The sequence below is a fragment of the Eptatretus burgeri genome, chromosome 14 (assembly GCF_056783735.1).
Source record: "Eptatretus burgeri isolate ZD-2024b chromosome 14, Ebu_testis_v1, whole genome shotgun sequence".
Classification (NCBI taxonomy): domain Eukaryota; kingdom Metazoa; phylum Chordata; class Myxini; order Myxiniformes; family Myxinidae; genus Eptatretus; species Eptatretus burgeri.
This window is the reverse complement of record NC_140974.1, coordinates 3,318,744-3,338,693: the sequence shown is the minus strand read 5'-3', so window position 1 is coordinate 3,338,693 and position 19,950 is coordinate 3,318,744. Positions and strand designations below refer to the sequence as shown.

General features: G+C 42.7%; 1 protein-coding gene across 6 annotated transcripts in view; it reads left to right on the top strand.

The window, feature by feature from the left end:
* The window catches only part of LOC147012571 (BMP/retinoic acid-inducible neural-specific protein 3-like), a 260,934-nt gene extending 241,258 nt beyond the window's left edge, over positions 1-19,676 (top strand). For 5 of the 6 annotated variants that reach the window (XM_085853564.1, XM_085853562.1, XM_085853563.1 and 2 more), the window contains 3 exons: positions 2,473-2,782; positions 16,051-16,590; positions 17,016-19,676. In XM_085853564.1, the coding sequence (XP_085709690.1) occupies positions 2,473-2,782; positions 16,051-16,590; positions 17,016-17,453 (1,288 nt within the window). In that variant the 3' untranslated portion in view covers positions 17,454-19,676. The remainder of the gene's footprint in view (positions 1-2,472; positions 2,783-16,050; positions 16,591-17,015) is intronic. The other variant, XM_085853567.1, reaches the window with a different exon arrangement.
* Positions 19,677-19,950: the final 274 nt, after the last annotated feature.

Sequence of the window (19,950 nt, the reverse complement as noted above, 5' to 3'; positions counted from 1 at the left end):
CTTGTTCCAAGCCAGATGGGCATGTACACTGTATTTGGTTAATTTTTCTCACCTTATGCAAGCTGTTAGGGTGCAAGTGGTGATCTGAACAGCAGTAAATGGTTATATACAGGCACTTAATGGGCACGGTCTGTGAGCAGAAAATTTGGTAGTTATCATGTGCAGCCTTTGGCTGCCGGTTGCATCATTTTCTGTGGATATGGCTGTGCCACTGATGCAGTGCCCTTGATCACCAGTACACTGGTACACATTTCACCGACCTCGGAAGGATGACAAGCTGAGTCAACCCCACCTGGTGTTAATTGAACGGTGGGGGGAACTCAAACTCAAGACCCTAAGATCTTAAGCCAGCCACCTGCACCGTTAGGCGAACACCAAGCTTGTCAAATTGGATTGATCGTAATGACATAAAATGTCATAATATTTTGGTCAAGTACTCCTAAATAGAAGGGTGTTTAAAGTTCGAAGAAAGTGATGGGAAAACTATTCTTTCTCTTCACTCACGTCCTTTACCTTGTTTGCCTACGTGCAAAGTAATAGAATGTACCGTCAAATTCACCATGTGCCCTTGGCATTATCCTAATCCTCTTCACACCCTGATCGATATCTCCTTCGTCTGCTTGAATAATCATGCGATTCCATCATGAAAACTAGAAGCGCACTCGGTGGAGCGCATACATACCTCCGCCACACAATACCTGATCCATTAGAACATATCGGGCCCATTACATGTTTGAAATATTATGCTATCTCTCATTTTTGAGCCCGATCTCTCAATGGTGAAAAATCACTTTTAAAAATAAATAATTCTCGTATCCAGATCCATATTCAGATCTTCATCAAAATCGAATAAATTCGTCCTTGCCACACACACACACACACACACACACACACACACACACACACACACACACACACACACACACACACACACACGTCCACCAAGTTTCATCCGAATCCATCCACAACTTTTTGAGATATCCTGCACACACACAAACAAACAGACAAACACACAGGGGTGAAAACATAACCTCCTTCACCTTCGGTGATGGAGGTAATGCAAACATGCTGTGCACACCCTTCGATTGTTAACATTGCTAATCTTTCTTCATAAGAACATTGAGGGATTTACAGAAAACGATGCATGTTCCCATAAACAAATAACATATTTTGACAGACTTATAATTCATGGGGATTAACAAATCATTTGTTGGTTTGTTCCTTGTGAAATCGAAGATTCCCGAGTACATACGTTTTGTTTCTCCGTTTTGATTATTTGTATGTCAATCGCTCTACAGGTAGCAATTTTAAACCGATCTTCACGAAACTTCACAAAATTGTCCAGACGGTCGTAAGCAAGAAAGTCATTGATTTTGAGGTCAAAAGGTCAACATAGGCAAAAGATCAACAACTTTAGTGAAATTTCTAAAATCTTCAATTTTCATCCGATTGACTTGAAATTTGAAGAGGATTTGCACATCAGTTCCCTGAATTCAACCACCAATTATTTTTATGGTCCAATTTGCTCCAGGCATTTCACAAGTATCCTGCTCTGCACGACGTCTTTCTTATTTGTTTGTTTATTTATTTGTTTTCACAAAACAAAGTCTGGAGTATTCCTTGCAATTCATCGCATATTCACTTTAAAAAATCATGACTGATGATTATCTTAATGTTTATTATTAAATGCATTCATGGAAGCAAAATACACTCCACATATACTTTTAAATGGCATGAACTGTTTCCTTCCTGAAATTAAATAAAGTGACAAAATTCATCCCAATGTGTACTTAATTCAGACTTCAAGTCTAATTTGTCATAAAATTATATTGAGCCCACCACATTCTGCCTCACAATTCGCATTCATATTTATATTGTGCTCTTTCCGTGGATGTTGCATGATTGACAGGTGGGGGCGAGCGCCCTCGGTGTTCAGCCGCTGCAAGTAATTCCTGAAGAGAAGGACCCCATGTGGGCCAAGCCAGGAGTTGCTTGCATTGGCTGACTGCCAAGAGCATCTGCCACTGGCTTTCAATCATTGGCTGAGACATTTTGACATTGCATCCACATTCAATGAGGAAAATGTCTCATGAAGGTAAAAGGAAAACCGTATTGTCATTTTGTAGGGTGCACCTGCCCTGGTGACACAACTACAAGATTGGCTCACCTCCTTTCAGGTTTATTCATGTGAAATGTTTCACACAAAAGTTACAATTTTACATAAAGGTTTTGATAAAACGATCAATCCCCTCAATACTCAATGTAATGTGTTGGCATTTACACCAGGCAAATGTCCATTTTCCAATATGTGACACTTATTCACCCTTGTCCAGTTCACAATTCATTTCCTCTTTTCTATTGGAAGTTTACTTTATTATCAAAGATTTCAATGCCATTCCCTGCTATTAATCTCAACCTTCATTGACATAACCACTCTTCATTCATTGTCATGACCCCTTCTCCTGCCACCAGAAGCCTGTCCTATTGGATGGGCCGCCTGCAGGCTTTGATCTATTGCTCAGGCCATGGGTCACATAGCGGGAGCTTCACAGAGCATCCGCCAGCGTGTGTGTGCCCTTCTGGGAGGCCCCTATGCCAGCATCCATTGCCGTGCACGGTCGGTCACGCTGATGCCTGTGCAGCCTGTTCAGCACGCAATGCCTCAAGATGTGGAGCTTGCAATCTTGGCTACAAGTTGCAGAATGGACGATGTCAGCCCGAGGCAGCTGTACCACAGATCGTAGCACCATACATGATGCTGGAAAGTGAGTTGGACTTACAGGTATGGCTGTGTTTAATTAGTCCTCTCCCGTCTTCTCCCCTTTCCTTGTTCCACTTACATACGGCTCTCACAGCAAAACTTCCAGTATAAGCATTGATGACTTATATTAAGAACCTACCCCAGATTCTGCTCAGATGAACAATTGTAATAACCGCTTCTTGTAACTCTTATAACAGGCCAATACCCCCATTATTTTAGCATGGCGTCGGTGCATGCACTTACAATGGCGCAAACTCGATGCATACTATTGATTCACCGTGACTGATGGGTTCCTTGTGAGCACAAGCTCCTAAAATCTACTTCGAAAAAGGCCTCATGAGGTTTTGGTCATTCTCTTGGTCTATCGCAGTGGACTACTCCATCGTTAACCAAAAAGGCAGAACAAAGGTGCATTACTGCGAGCAGATGTGCAGGAGTTTTTGTGTGATCTGTCACAGTTATACACGGTCCTCAATGGAAATTAGTCCCCACATTCCTTACCAAAACAGTGTCTCTTGAAATAAAAGCGTGCAAGTTCTCTTAATGCTTCGACCTTTAATTGCTTCTATCCGTCATTTTTACACTGACAACCATTTATAGCTGTATATAAAGTGTTACAAAAATTTCTTACAATTCTTGCTAAATAATGACAAATGATTACAACATGAAACTAAAGGGAAATAAACAGCTTAGTGTGTAGAGGTGTGACAGGTAAATCATGTTGTCAATACATGCTTTTCCTTTTTGTCAACTAGTAGTTCACAAGTGATCACATTTGCATGTTATTATTCACCGTTGCCTGCAAATACAGTGGCCTGCAGGTACAGGTACTATATATATATATATATATATATATGACTATATATATCTTCTTCTTCTTCTTCTTTCGGCTGCTCCCGTTAGGGGTCGCCACAGCGGATCATCCATTATGATCCGCATAGTGATTTGGCACACGTTTTACGCCGGATGCCCTTCCTGACACAACCCTGGTCGCGTCTTATGACACAGGGATATAATATATATGACTATATATATATATATATATATATATATATATATATATATATATATATATATATATATATATATATATACATATATATGACTATATATATATGACTATATATATGACTATATATATATATATATATATATATATATATAGTCATATACATATAGTCATATATATATAGTCATATATATATAGTAATATATATATATATATATATATATATATATATATATATATATAGTCATATATATAGTCATATATATAGTCATATATATAGTCATATATATATATATAGTCATATATATAGTCATATATATAGTCATATATATATAGTCATATATATATATAGTCATATATATATATATATATATATATATATATATATATATATATATATATATATATATATATATACATATATATATATATACATATATATGTATATGCAAATGGTGGTAGAGTTTGCAAAAAGAATGGAAATGGCAGTGGTAAACACGTATTTCAAGAAGAAGGAGGAACACAGGGTGACATACAAGAGTGGAGGAAAGTGCACACAGGTGGATTACATCTTAAGTAGGAGATGCAACCTGAAAGAGATTAGTGACTGTAAGGTTGTGGCAGGGGAGAGTGTAGCTCGACAGCATCGATTGGTGGTCTGTAGGATGACTTTAGAGGTGAGGTTGAGGAAGAGAGTGAGGGCTGAACCAAGGACCAGATGGTGGAAGCTGAAGGAGGAAGACTGTTGCGTGAAATTTAGGGAGGAGGTGAGACAGGCGTTGGATGGTGGTAAAGATGGGTGGGATGATTGGGCAACGACAGCAGAAGTTGTGAGGGAGATAGCTAGGAAGGTACTTGGTGTGACATCTGGACAGAGGAAGGAAGATAAGGAGACTTGGTGGTGGAATGAGGAAGTACAGGAAAGTATAAGGAAGAAGGGGTTGGCGAAAAAGAAGTGGGATAGTCAGAGAGATGAAGAAAGTCGGCAGGAGTACAAGGAGTGGCGTCGAAAAGCAAAAGAGAGGTGGCTAAGGCCAAGGAAAAGGCATATGACGAGCTGTATGAGAAGTTGGATACAAAAGAAGGGGAAAAGGATTTATACCGATTGGCAAGACAGAGGGACCGAGCTGGGAAGGATGTGCTGCAGGTTAGGGTGATAAAGGACGCAAATGGGAATGTGCTGACGAGCGAGGAGAGTGTGTTGAGAAGGTGGATGGAGTACTTTGAGGAGCTGATGAATGAAGAAAATGAGAGAGAGAGAAGGTTGGAAGAGGTGGAGATAGTGAATCTGGAAGTGGGGTGGATCAGTAAGGATGAAGTGAGGACTGCTATGAAGAAGATGAAAAGTGGAAAGGCGGTTGGCCCAGATGGTATACCAGTGGAGGCATGGAAGTGCTTAGGAGAGATGGCAGTGGGGTTGTTAACCGGATTGTTTAATAAAGTCTTGGAAAGTGAGAGGATGCCGGAGGAGTGGAGATTAAGTGTGCTGGTTCCGATTTTCAAGAATAAGGGTGATGTGCAGAGCTGTGGAAATTACAGAGGGATAAAGTTGTTAAGCCACACCATGAAGTTGTGGGAAAGAGTAGTGGAAGCTCGGTTGAGAGGAGAGGTGATGATCTGTGAGCAGCAATATGGGTTTATGCCAGGAAAGAGCACCACTGATGTGGTTTGCTTTGAGAATGTTGATGGAGAATTATCGGGAAGGCCAGAAAGAGTTACATTGTGTGTTTGTGGATTTAGAGAAAGCTTATGACAGGGTGCCAAGAGAGGAGTTGTGGTATTGTATGAGGAAGTCGGGAGTGGTGGAGAAGTATGTGAGGATCGTGCAGGATATGTATGAGGACAGTGTGACAGCGGTGAGGTGTGCGGTAGGAATGACGGACCGGTTTAAGGTTAAAGTGGGATTGCACCAAGGATCGACTCTGAGCCCTTTCCTGTTTGCAATGGTGATGGACAGGTTGACGGACGAGATCAGACTGGAGTCTCCATGGACCATGATGTTCGCGGATGACATCATGATCTGTAGGGAGAGTAGGGAGCAGGGTGAATCGAGCCTTGAGAGGTGGAGGTACGCACTGGAGAGAAGGGGAATGTTAGTCAGTAGGAGTAAGACGGAGTACATGTGCGTAAATGAGAGGGAGGGTGGTGGTATGGTGCAGTTGCAAGGAGTTGAGGTGGGGAAGGTGGATTGGTTTAAATACTTGGGATCAACTGTCCAAAGTAACGGAGAGTGTGGGAGAGAAGTGAAAAAGAGAGTGCAGGCAGGATGGAGTGGGTGGAGAAGAGTTGCAGGAGTGATTTGTGACAGAAGGGTAGCTGCAAGAGTGAAGGGGAAAGTATACAAGACGGTAGTGAGACCAGCTATGTTGTATGGTTTGGAGGCGGTGGCGCTAACAAAAAGACAGGAAGCAGAGCTGGAGGTGGCAGAGTTAAAGATGCTGCGATTCTCGTTGGGAGTGACGAGGATGGATAGGATAAGAAATGAGTATATTAGAGGGACAGCGCAGGTAGGACGGTTTGGAAACAAAGTGAGAGAGGCGAGATTGAGATGGTTTGGACAGGTGCACAGGAGGGAAACGGAGTATATCGGGAGAAGGATGTTGAAGATGGAGCCGCCAGGCAGGAGGAGAAGAGGAAGGCCAAAGAAGAGGTTCATGGATGCAGTGAGGGCGGACATGCGGGTGGTTGGAGTGTCAATGGAAGATGTGGAGGATAGAGCGAAATGGAGACAGTTGGTCCGCTGTGGCGACCCCTAACGGGAGCAAGCCGAAAGAGGAAGAAGATATATATATATATATATATATATATATATATATATATATATATATATATATATATATATATATATATATATATATATATATATATATATATATATATGACTGAATTGAATCACAGAATTCACAGAATCAATTGAATCAATCACAAAAAAATCACAGATTGTCAGACAACATCCGTAAATGAAAATATAAATAAATCAAAATAAATAAATGAAAAATAAAATGCAGTTGAGCGACCCGAGACAATGGGGAAACACGGTTGGTATGCTTACATAAAGTGTAAGCACACCCCGCAAGTAATATATAAAGCTCATTCTAATCACTCACTGACTGACTGACATTAGAGTTCAGCACCTTCCGGGTGATGTAGAAAGCTGATATTTCACATCTCGGCAGACATCGAATCGGCTACACTGGGAAAAATCACAGAACCGTTGGAAAGCGTCCGTAAATGAGAATATAAATAAATGAAGAAGAAAAAAACAATTCAGTTGAGTGACCCGAGACAATGGGGAAGCACAGTAATTTTGCGTGCCGACGGACATCGAAGCCAATACATCAGAAAAAAAATCACAGAACCATCGGAAAGCATCCGTAAATTAAAATATGAAGAAATGGAAAAAATAATAATAATAATAATAAACAAATAAACCAATGTCACCCGCAGGGTGACCAGTATCTTGCCAAAAGGTGACCACGTGTGACTTCTTTAAGGTCACACTGAGGTGAACAGAGCTGCTATCCACCAGGAGCGACTCCTTGGGGAATATCTGCCTACGAGAGATTCCAATGAGAATCGTTCTACAGAGTAACCATGAAAAATATGCTTTTGCCTCATAACGTCACCAAATGACGTCATAATGTCTCAAGCTTGACATATCGAGAAAGCACTCATCGAGGTGTTCAATTTGAGGTACTACACGATATGGTTCCTAAAACTTGAAAATTTGACCTTGGGGTCAAATATGTTTGACCTGAGGCACTAACCATGAAGGTCAAGGCCAATCGCCACCAAAAAATAATCAGCTGATCGCCAGACCATGAACTATATTCCCATGAAGTTTGAAGACGATCCGATCAAAATTACTCAAATAATAAGGGTTTCGTCGACTCCCCTGATTTGCGACAAAGTGACCTTGACCTTTGACCTTGACCTTCAAAATTTTATGCGCTGAAAGGGAGCTCTATAGGCCTCTGATATGCGAAGTTACAAAAATTTCCAATGATAACTGTGCTCTGCAGAGTGATTTTTTCGTGATTACAGACCAAAAAAAAACAAAAAGAAAAAACATATGAAGGTCAAGGCCAATCGCCACCAAAAATTAATCAGCTGAGCGCCAGACCATGAACTATATTCCCATGAAGTTTGAAGACGATCCGATCAAAATTACTCAAAAAATAAGGGTTTCGTCAACTCCCCTGATTTGCGACAAAAGTGACCTTGACCTTTGACCTTGACCTTCAAAATTTTGTGCACTGAAAGGGACCTCTATAGGCCTCTGATATGCGAAGTTACAAAAATTTCCAATGATACCTGTGCTCTGCAGAATTTTTTATACGTGATTACAGACAAACAAAAAAAAACAAAAACAAAAAAAACATACAAGCTGACTAACATATCTTGCAAAAACTTCGTTTTGGCAAGATAATAAACAAACAAATGCAAGTGAGCGACCGGAGACAATGCGAAAGCACGGTTCTTTATTTCTTGCAATGTGTCAACATACCTCGTGAGTATCTATGTGTCGATCAAACTAAGAAACACACGCACACACTCACTATCATGGTGGATGTGGTTGTTGTTGTTGTTGTTGTTGTTGTTGTTGTTGTTGTTGTTTGTGTGCTCCTTACATGTACTTTGATTTATTACCCTCACCGAAGGAGAGGGTATTCCATTTGGGTCTGTTTGTTTGTTTGTTTGTTTGTTTGTTTCAACTTTCATGTTCATCAATTTTCAACCGCACAGAACTTTCATGTTTTTCTCCACAACAGCTTGTCGGATTGAGCCGAAATTTTCACCATTTGGAATGTTTTAATAATTATGACATAATAGGTCACGTGGTGTGGCAGCCATGTTGGAAAAACGGGAAAAATCTTTGGACCTCTCTATCTCTCAAACCGCACCAAGGAAAAAATTGAAACTTGGCACATAGCAAGTACTCATGGGGAATAAGTGTGATGTTCTTTTAAGACATCATCGGTGCCTTCGTTATGACGTCATAATTGCATATGTAGAATGCTACATCTGATCAGTATGAAAAATTTTGAGGATCATCTGTGGATAAAATGTTCCACAGAAAGAAAAAAATTGATGACGTCATCGATCATGTGATTCGGCAATCATTTTGCTTAAAAAAAACAAAAAACCTTTAAGAATCTTCTCCTGAACGGTTGGACAGATCGAGGAAAATCTTCACACAAATGTTCCCTGAGGCTTTGTACAAGTTTGTTAAAGAATAATTGATAGGTCACATGGTTTGGCAGCCATATTGGATTGAAGAAAAATATTAAATAATGTTTTTTTATTGAAGCCAGAATTTTTTTTTTGATCTGGATTCTTTTTGATTTTTTTTTTTTGAGAAAGGCTCACTTGGATGTGCCTGAATGGGTTTGAGGGTAGAGGAGTAGCAGCTGAAATGTGAACCCTATCCAGGTTCCTCCTGGTGACTTCATCTTTGCTTTTTGCTAGTTTGGATTCCTTCTGATTACTCCAATGCTGGACTGTGTACCTATTTGGTCTTCCATTTGATCTGAATTGAATTTATTTTAATCCCATTCTGAATTAAATTGAATAATAATAAAAACCGTCATGGGTCAGGGTCATGTGTCCAATCGAAGTGGGGTTGTATCAAAGTGGGACGTCTTGGTACCCAGTCATCAGTGCCAGCAGTTATAAAGTAGCAGTTCTAATTATGTCTTTTATTAATTGCGGAACACACGAGTGCACAAACACCACACAAAACTACACTAACACTACACAAAACAAGTCCTGGCGAGGGCCTGCAATCTCTGATTGCTCTTTTTTTTGTTTTTCCATTGTTTTGAGAAGTATGACTAAAATTCTGTGTGCTCTTTCTATGTACTGTACTTCTAAAGTATTCCTGCTGTTATAAAATGAAAGATGTTACTGCAGATGATGCAGTCATCTTTGCGGAGACTTTAGACATCCTCTTGGGGGCCCTCGAGGTGCTGAATGAGGAGTCGGAGCCGTTGGGATTACGGATTTCTTGGGTCAAAACTAAGATCCAGGCTTTCGGTGACATCTTGGATGCTGCTGTCCTGTCTGTGTCTGTTTGTGGTGAGGATGTTGAGGTCGTGGATAGATTCACTTACCTTGGCAGTGATATTCATGTCTCCGCAGGTTGTGAGCCGGAGGTCAATAGACGTCTGGGTCGGGCCTGGGGAGTCATGGATTCACTGGATCATGGGGTGTGGCGCTGCCGGTACCTGTGCGGGAGGACGAAAGTCGGAGTCTTCAGGTCCTTGGTACTTCCAGTCTTGCTCTATGGGTGCGAGACTTGGACTTTGACCAAGGATCTGAGACGGAGACTTAATTCCTTTGGTACCAGGTCTCTTCGGAGAATCCTTGGCTATCGCTGGTCGGATTTTGTGTCCAACGAGCGGTTGCTGAGAGAGACTCGGATGAGATTTGTTACCTGCATAGTCCGTGAGCGTCAGCTGCGGCTGTATGGACATGTGGCTCGTTTTCCTGACGCTGATCCTGCTCACCAGATTCTCTCAGCGAGGGAGTCTCATGAGTGGAGGAGGCCAGTGGGCCGACCACGTGCCTCATGGTTGCAGCAGGTTGACCATCATCTCAAGGAGATGGGGATGGGCCTGGCATCTGCCTGGGGGATGGCCAGACGGAGGCCCCTGGAGTACCGGCGGAAAGTGGACGCAGTGACGCGCTGTTCTGGCACATGCTCCCATACCTGACCTGACTGTTTCCACTGCTGCCTTAAGCTCCAACTTCCACTTCTTCTTCGATCCCAGAAAGAGGGACTTTGAAAACGGGCATCATTATGATTAAACAGACACAGAAGTCTTGATCTCAGTAAATCCATCATTAACTTTCCAAGCAAGTAAATCCATTATTAGGTTTCCAACAGTAATATTTTTATTATTCCACAACAGGAACCGCTACATCAAATCTTGAGCTACTGCTTCTTCTTTGCATGATGGATGGACGGTCAGAAGGTCGCCTCTCCTTTTATTAATAGATGACTTCCCTTCCAAGGAACTTCCCTTTCAAATAAATATGACTTCTGTTGTAATTGGAACTTCAATGTAGGAGGAGGTTATTAAGCTCATCAAGCCTGTGCAATGTTTGCCAATCAATGGTTGTTTGGCTGTGCTCTATCTTTTTTCTTCATGTCGAGCATCAAGTAAGGAAGCAGCACGTGTCATTTTCAAAGTCTTTGGTATGACTCAGCTGGGGTCGGGTTCAAGCAGCAGACCTCCGTGACTCAGAGTGGACACTCTAACCATATCACTACTGAGTGCATTTAAAGTAGCTCTTCATTGGAATGCTGACCGTGAACCTTTGTTGTGATGCCAGGATTTACTACAAGGGTTCTGACCAGTAGGGGATATCTGTCGTGCCTCCACCACCTTTAGGCATCCATGACACCATTTATGAGGATTATTGCAGCTGGCAATGAGATATTAGAGTTGAAATAGCTACTTTCAGCTTTTTGCTGCATTCTGTGGAAGTGTGTTAGTTGCATCACTCCTCTCTACAATATCAGTTTGCCAACATTTCTTTTGATATCGCCGGATGTATCTCAGCCATTTTACACAGTCTAGTATCCTTCTCTGCTTTCCAAGCTCCCTTCCTGTGTCATCCAAGGCCACTTTCATACCTAGATTTCAGACTTCGTCAACTCGCACAGCCAATGCGATCCAATCCACGGAACCTTCTCCTCTGTTCTTCCAGTTTTGGTTTAGAGTACCTCAAGGCAGTGTTTTGGGCCCAGTCTTATTCCTCATACACATAAACGACCTCTCCAATGCTCCGTTAAACCATAACTTCCTTTACCCTATGACCCTCTATTATGTGACACAGTATCTCCATCCCACTGACAAGCAAACAGTAGCTGCGTCACTCTCTGCTGATCTCGAATTCATGCGATTCTTGTCTGACAAAGTGAACTCGTCATTCAGTTCTGTCAAATCTCAGTCTCACCCTGTCGCTCTGCAAGAATCATCAGACGAACATGCCATTCTATTCCCATGGTAGAATACCGTGGGAATAGGTTCAGTCTGTTGAACTTATCGGCTTCTCCTTCAGTCATGACCTCTCCTGGGCAGACAATATTGCAAATCTGACCCCCAAAGGCAGCCACAAACTGGGCATCTTCCATCATTTCAAATCCTTCCTTGACAAATCGGGACAACTCACAGCCTTCGAGGCCTTTGTCCGTAGCTCAATGTTATACAGCTCTCCCCTATGTACTGACTGGCCATCATTACATGTGTTTCTGGAAATTGAGAAACCTAAAGCTCTCAAAATCTTTAGCATCTCCCACAATGATGCCAAAGCACAAGGTATGCTGCTTTCACATTGCAGACAGGTTGGTGGCATCTGTTTTGACTATCTCTCTTCTGCTCTTGCCTCCTTTGCCCTATCAGCTCCCGACTGTTCGCAGCGACTCCAGAATGCATGCATTCCTTCACTAACCCCATCCTGGTTAAGCTTCCAAATTCCAGGCTTATCGCACAATGAAATTCTTTTTGTTCCTCCTTTCTCCCGTTTGTGGAACCTCCTTCATGAGGCTGTTCTATTGCATTCTTCCATCCCGGGCTTCAATGAGACGGTGCAACACCGTGTCATGTCATCCTTCATCCCTCCCCACGATCTTTTTTACCCAACCTTAGCCAACTCTCTTCAATGAATATGAATCTAACCCAATCTTCTTCTTGCATGTTACTGTGTCTCTTGCCCTCCTTTATCCCCTCTTCTCCTGTTTGTTCATTCCCTTGATTTTTGGTTCCGCTGTCCCACTGCCAGTGTGTTGCCTTTTCACCTTCTGTCACTGCACATTTCCATGAGCCTCGATTTTGTATACAATAACTCATAATAAGAATAATCGTTAAGATAGTAGTGAGGACGAGGTATTTCACACAATGTCATCAATGCATGGAATAATCTTCCTGGGAAGGTGAGAGCAAGAGGGACCTCAAAATGTAATTGAATAGGTACCTCAAAGCGTATATGCATACATAATAAATAGATTTGTTCTTTCGAGACTACATTTCTTGGCCTTGGTATCCATTATGCAGTTGCTACTCTGCACTGAACATTTAGAGGGTCGTAGAAGATTGAATTGGTAATCTTTAAATCACCAACCACTTGTCTTGGGTCACTTACAGGTCGATCGTGCTTTTTATGTTTGAATGGTTGAATATGGAGAGAAAAGGAACAAAAAAATTTAAAAAAATTATCATCAAAAGGGTTTTCTTTTTTGGGTCTGCACGATAGCCTTGAGATCTGTGCACTCGCTTCTGAGTCGTCCAGCCTGGGTTCGAATCTGCCGAGCCATAAACCATCACCGTGCTGTTTTGCAGGCAGGGCGATTGCCTAGTTTGTGCGTCATCTATCGGAGAGACGTTGAACTGGGTGCCCAACTGGTACCATTTGTCAAGAGACCAATGTCTGGTACCGGTCCCATTCCTCGCTCGACTAAGATCCCACGGTGTCCTTCCAAATCTTATCGCCAGCACTTTGGCCAAATTCCAAATTCCTGCCAACTTCAGTCGAACGAATAGACAACCGGTTTGTGAAACACTTGAGCTAACCCCACAAGAAGGTGTGAATAATTGGGGTCAATCGACAAGTCGTATTAATATACAAAAACGTTGTGATGATGAGAAGGTTTAAAAAAAAAAAAATCACTTTACGTTCTCGTCCTTTAATTCTCGCAAATTTGAAATGACATCCAAAGTCACACCTCGGTGTCCCTCGTTACATTTCCTGCTGAGAGGTGAACAAGATTGGGAACACTGGGTGAGATTTGTAAAAACACTGCGGAAACATTGTTCTGTGTTACAGACTTACCCCGAATCACTTTTGGACATTTGTATGATACCCGACACATAATTATACAACATCACAGCAGGTACTCAGTCTTTTAAATAAAAAAATAAAAAACAATTGAGTTCAACAGTTTCAGCAGGAAGGAAGACTTAGGTACCCCGACATTGAATGTCACAGTCTCCTCCTCGGGATTTACAAGTCGTTTCAGTAATTCTTTTACATTCAATGAGTGTCATTCTTCTTTTTGTTTTGTTTTTTCATCTTTTTCTTCTTCAGAACCACTTTGAGCACCCAGGTATCCACATGAATGGACGTCGTTTGCAGTTTGTGTGCTGTTAGAAATATTTGACCTCCTCATTGATTCGCTCAGTCCTCATTGTTTTTCTTTGAATTTGTGCTTGTTCCCAAGTGCAGTTGCCAATTTCTGCAACAGTTTCAGCTTTCATGACCCATTCTTTCTCTAATACAAACATTCATCTGCGTTACATTCAAATCACCCCGCTCAATCACACCTCGTTTCTGTCAGAAACACAAAGATTGTTCTTTGAAGAAATAGCCCCCCCACCCCCACATTCTCCCCCACCCTCAACCGACAGGGCATCATCTTTTACCAAATAAAGTGTTTCTTTCTGATACCAGCAGGGACAGATGGAGTCGGCTGGAATTTTTTTGATACAATTTTAATGGAAAGTAGAACGGCACCGGATGGAGCCCAAACCTCCGCCAGGTTGCACAGTCTACATTTTGTATCCCACTGATGGGCCGCATCTGGATCTGGACTTTCACCGAAATCGAATTGGCTTGTTCTTGTCACCTAACTGACTCATATGTGGTGGGCTTGGGATCCTAGAATCCTGAGTTCAAATCCTGCTCAACTGTTCAATTCATACCAGGTGGGGTTGACTCTGCCTCTCATCCTTTCGAGGTCAGCAGAATGAATGCCAGCTTGCTGGTATCCTGTGTCGGAGTGGTGATCTGTCCAGGATTGTGCCCAATAGCCAAGGAGACTGCTTAGACAGCACCAACGCTCTGAACAGAGTATGATCCCGATGGATAGATTGGATGGAACCGACTCATCCACTTAGTTTTGTCAAAACTCAACCACAAATTTTTGAAATATCTGTGTTATAAGAGGTGTGTGTGTGTGTGTGTGTGTGTGTGTGTGTGTGTGTGTGTGTGTGTGTGTGTGTGTGTGTGTGTGTGTGTGTGTGTGTGTGTGTGTGTGTGTGTGTGTGTGTGTGTGTGTGTGTGTGACCATTTTTCTCAGAGATGGACAAATAGATCTTCATCAAATTCTCAGAGGTTCATCACAGCTCGGTTTTTGGCCCAAAAAAAAAAAATTCATCATTGGAGAAACTAATTTGTTTTTTGATAATCCCTGTCCAGTGCCTAAGCCTTTGTAGCTATGTTTATGGTAATATTTAATGATCCCTGACAACATTCCTTCGTGAAGAAGAAAACACTAAATTTGATCTCTTCAAAATGCCCGTCGGGTTAGAACAGCACTGGGCAATGCCGGGTGTCCGTGCTCATGCGACACAGCGCTGGATATTGTTTTTGGCCCTATCACTCACTGGTGAAGAATCACTTTAAAAATTGTCATAGCCGGATCAGGATCTTCACCAAAATCTGATCAATTCATCCTTGTCACACAACCAACTTGCCCACCGAATTTTGTCCGAATCAGTCAAGACCCAATAATAACACAACGGCACAATATCTCAAACAGTTGTGACAAAACTTGGTGGATGAGTTGAGTAGGTGACAAGAACAAGCCTGTTAGATCTTGGTTCAGGTCCGGATGCAGATCCGGCCTATCAGTGGGACAAAAAAAATGTAAACTATTCAGCCTGGCAGAGGTATGTGCTCCACCGAGTGCTGTTCTAGTTATTATTTATTATTCCCAGTGATTACACGCCATCCTTGCAGTGGTTCTCCACCCCAGTGGGGGTGCAGTGCTGCAAAGATGGACCTTCGGCTGGGTGAGGCCTACTTCAGTTGACTCCTACAAACGGCGAGGGTGGGGCGGAGAATTGAGTGGGTTAGAGAATGTCCATTGAGGGACGAGTCAAGCCCTGAGTGCCGTGTGAATCATAGGTGAGGTGGGGGAGAGAATTTAGCCAGGGCGCCGGTGATAACTCACTTGTTCTTCATGAAGGACATTATAGATCATTTACATCCACCAACTAATGCCAGCACTTGGGACACCCAATTTAATTTTCATCTGAGGAACAGCGCACGCATTGACATATTACACTTCCTGTGAAACAATTTGATGACAGTTTATAACTCGATCAAGTATCGAATCCAGATGGCACAGCTCAAAAGTCAGTGCTCATACCTCTAAGAAATCCTGCCCTCCATCTGCGTAGGTAATAAAGAGATGCCACTCTAAGGCTATTTAAAATTGTTTCATTGTCTGCTTTAAAGATGAACATAAATTTATAATGTATCCTTCCCTTAGGATCTCGAACTCCAGTACCTGCTGCAGAGGCGTGACCAGCGCCTCGTCGTAGTTGATGCTGCCTTTGTGTCCAATGAGCTCGCCCTGGGTTCCTGGTTTGACCTCGCTCTCCGAAAGCGAATGCTGTTGACTCGTCGAAGTAACCGCCTGCACCCTGGATCACTACACCTGTTACTTGGTCTTTCACTGCAACTATGCCGAGCTGAAACAGCTCCGAGAAACACAACGCCAGATGGTGCAGATGTTGCCTTCACTGCCAGTGGAACTGTTAAACAGGTAACTGATCCTCGAGAAGATTTCCTGATGATTATTTCAGTCAATCCCTTTGGGGGTAGCCACTCTGAAAGCTGGCAGGTGCCAATTGGACGAAATGGGTACCCCGGATGGGAGCGGGCAGAGGTGGTGGCTGGGACTGCTGGTGGTGGAACGAGTTGGCCTGGTGGTGTTCATTGCCAAAACTGGACATTGGTTTTGGGAAATCGTTGGAAATCTTTCTTTGAGACAGTGCACATCTATCTACGGAAACGGGGTGGAAAGAAGGTGGGTTACAGTTCATCTCATCCACTTAGTCTCCCTTAACATTCAAAAAAAACCATTAAACTCTACAAACCTCACTTACCAATTGCCAAACTCAACTCCATCCGTTTATTATTCTGTTTACTTATTGATTGATCTGAATCATTTCACCCACCAAATATAATCTGTTGTACCAAGCACCGAGCTCATCAACATCATTTTACTGATTAAACATTATATCATTCTCTGCAATCTTCTACCTCATAGTTCTATCAATATTCATACATAACTTAATGTTAACACAATATCGCAATTCACCACTTTCTCCTGCAAACCATGTGTCAATTGGACGTACACCTCATGTTACCCTTTGCCATCCATCCCAACCCCCTTTCTGTCTGTCCCCAAGGTTAACTGCACAATGTACTCCAATACATTCCCCACCCCAGATGGGACAGCCATGGAATGGAACAAAAACAGACACTGATGGCAAGTCCAAGCCCCGACCAGCTGCCAACCCATCCCCACCACAACGAAACCTGATGAAGGTCAGCGCATTGCGGATATTGGGCTACAGCTTGCCTTTCAATACCAATCTTTTTCGTACCTCGGCACAACGAGTCAGTCATGAGGTTCAGCCTTCCACCCAATATTCACACCCAGCAGCCATCACCCAGCACCTTCTGTCGCTTTCAGAACTACGTGGTCGAGTCAATCGGCTCGCTCCCCCTTCTCACCAGGCACCCTTTGACATTTTCTCTTGCCTCCTTCGCCGGCGACTTCGTCTCAACGGCACGGTGACGGCGGCTGTCAACCATGCACTTGACACATTTGATTATGGTGTGCTTGGCCTTCGCATAAGTGATACCACCAAGCTATGTTTATAGCGAGCAGTGAGCTGAGATATATGGATGCCATGACACATGGTTGTCTTCTTTTGGCACAGAGCTGCGGCCATCCACCTGCAACCTCCATATCAGAACAAAAGAGTTAAAATGATGAGAAAAAGAGTGAATATTAAATTGAGATGGCATTGAATCATTTTGTTGAGGTCAGTATAGTATTTTTGTGGATTATACACTTTTTGTCTTGATCTATTATGAAAATCACCAAACTGAGGCCACATGCTGCTTGCACAGTAAATGAGGTACCCTGAAGTACTTTTGCTATCCTTGAAAGGTTTGGACCTGGACACCAATCCAACGCACAGGGGAGTGGCTTTGTCATTGAGATTTCGACACTCTTGGAACTGCGAACCTTCAGTTGAGTGGTTGAGCCTGCTGGCAAAAGCCAAAAGCCATACATTGGAATGAATAAGTCATCACGTCCGATTGAGTAACAACAACTCACCAAACCATGATCAATTTCCTCGCAAGCCCCTCACATTGGCAGATGTCCATCATGAAAATCACATTCCTGATCCTCCCTGCAAACATTCGGTGTGGTCTCTAGTTATATCACAGATCACTCCCCATCCCCCACATTTCCCCTCCCCCCCCCCGACATCCACCATGTTCCACTCAAGCCATACATCAGGCATGACGGTGCGCGATAAGTGGCTGAACACGGTTGGGACTTTGTTTGGCGCTTACGCCCATGCATTGCTTTGCCCCAGCTTACGTGCAGCTCTTGCCTGCAATGCAAATTAGATCTCCTGCAGGTCCCTGGACACTCACAAAACACAGCCGTTAGCTGTGGATCTATTGTGGCAAGGAGGAGCTGACTAAGCCAATGCCATCGCATCTGCGTGTTCCCTCAAGATACCTGCCATCTCTGTCTTCTGCCTCTTCACATTCCTTAATTGCATGCCGATGAACTGGTGCTTTTAAGGCAGTCTAGTTGTCCAATTGCCTGCACCTGTAGACAGCCAAGTTTGGAGCCAGTAAATGGAGGGTGAGATGCGGGGCAAGCTCGTTCTCATGCCATGTGCTTGAGGTGGTGTGGCTCTCTGTACAATGCTTCACACATGTAGTGCGTAGTGTTTTGTAAGGCAGAGAATGTTGTCAATTGCTTTTAATGCAACCTATTTATTTTATATGTTTAACTACCCTTCAACAGTGACGATGTCATTGCTGAAACATTATCTAGGTTGAGGTTAACAAGAGGAATCAGATAGTTGAGCTACTTTTGCATCTTATCATACATTGAGCAGAACCATGATGTTCAAACCAACTGGGGGTAATGCCAGAGAGTTGAGCAAACCAAGTGGCTAATTCCTATTTTCAATGAAGGTCACATGAAGTACAAGGTCAAAATAAGTTCTGTGCTTTGAAGTTTGATTTTCTCATGGCATCGTTGCCAATTTTCAGCTTCTTGGGGAGTGTGAGTGTGTTGTAATCTACCGTAACCAAGCTCACCAAAACTGATGATCAATGACTTCTGAGCAGAATGATGTTCTTCTGAAAGGGCTGTCCCTTGCTTCTCACCTTCAACCACCGTCGTAACCAACTAACTATCAAAACATTTGTTCATGCTGTGTTATTGTCACCTAATATTGATTACTTCAAAGTGAGCTGCAACTCTTCAACTTCTCCTTCATCACTCAACTTACATTTGCGTTCTATACCTAAGGGAAGCAGAGGTTGGAGAGAGGGTCAGGATCAGTAAAAAAAGTACGAAAAGTCGAATATCCGATACTCTCAAAGCTAATACAAACTACCACCAAAATGAGCAGTGTGCCGGTAGTAGGTGGGTTTGCATTATGACATGAATACGTGGCTTTGACAGCAACAACCGTTTCGACTTAATGTCCTCATTATGGATGATACAAAACGAATGCAAACAAATCTGATAGTCAGGTTTGCAGATGTAGAGTATCATGACAACACAGAGAATCAAACTGAAATGGGACAAACGGAGTGATCTGAGAAATTCCTTCAGCTGCTTCTTACTTCAAGGGCCATCCAGATCATCGGATAGATCGGATAGGCACCATTCAGCACCAAGGTGTCATACCCACCAAGCCCTGAACAACTCCAAACGGTGGGACCACCACCTCCGTTGCGTCCATCAAGAAGAGGAAGAGAGAACTGGAAAAAAATCCTTCTACTTTACTCCACTTTGATGTAAGACTTTTGTAAAAAAAAAAAAAAAACATTTAAAAATCCAAACTAGAACGAAGTCGATGGCGTGCCATCACAAACTCCAACGCTTCTTTCCCACCTCAAGAAAAGTTGAAAATAGCAAAAAGTTCCACCAGGTACCCAATATCAATTATTTTCGTTGATTTCCATTTTTACCCCTGTGACCCCAAGTCCCCACCTCCTGCAGCATGAACCGGGGGACAAATCAAAAAAATCGTTACATACTGTATTTCATGTGTCCCCTGCCTGGTGTTGGCTTAATGGTTAGGGTGGCGGGCTTGGGATCCTAGGGTCCTGAGTT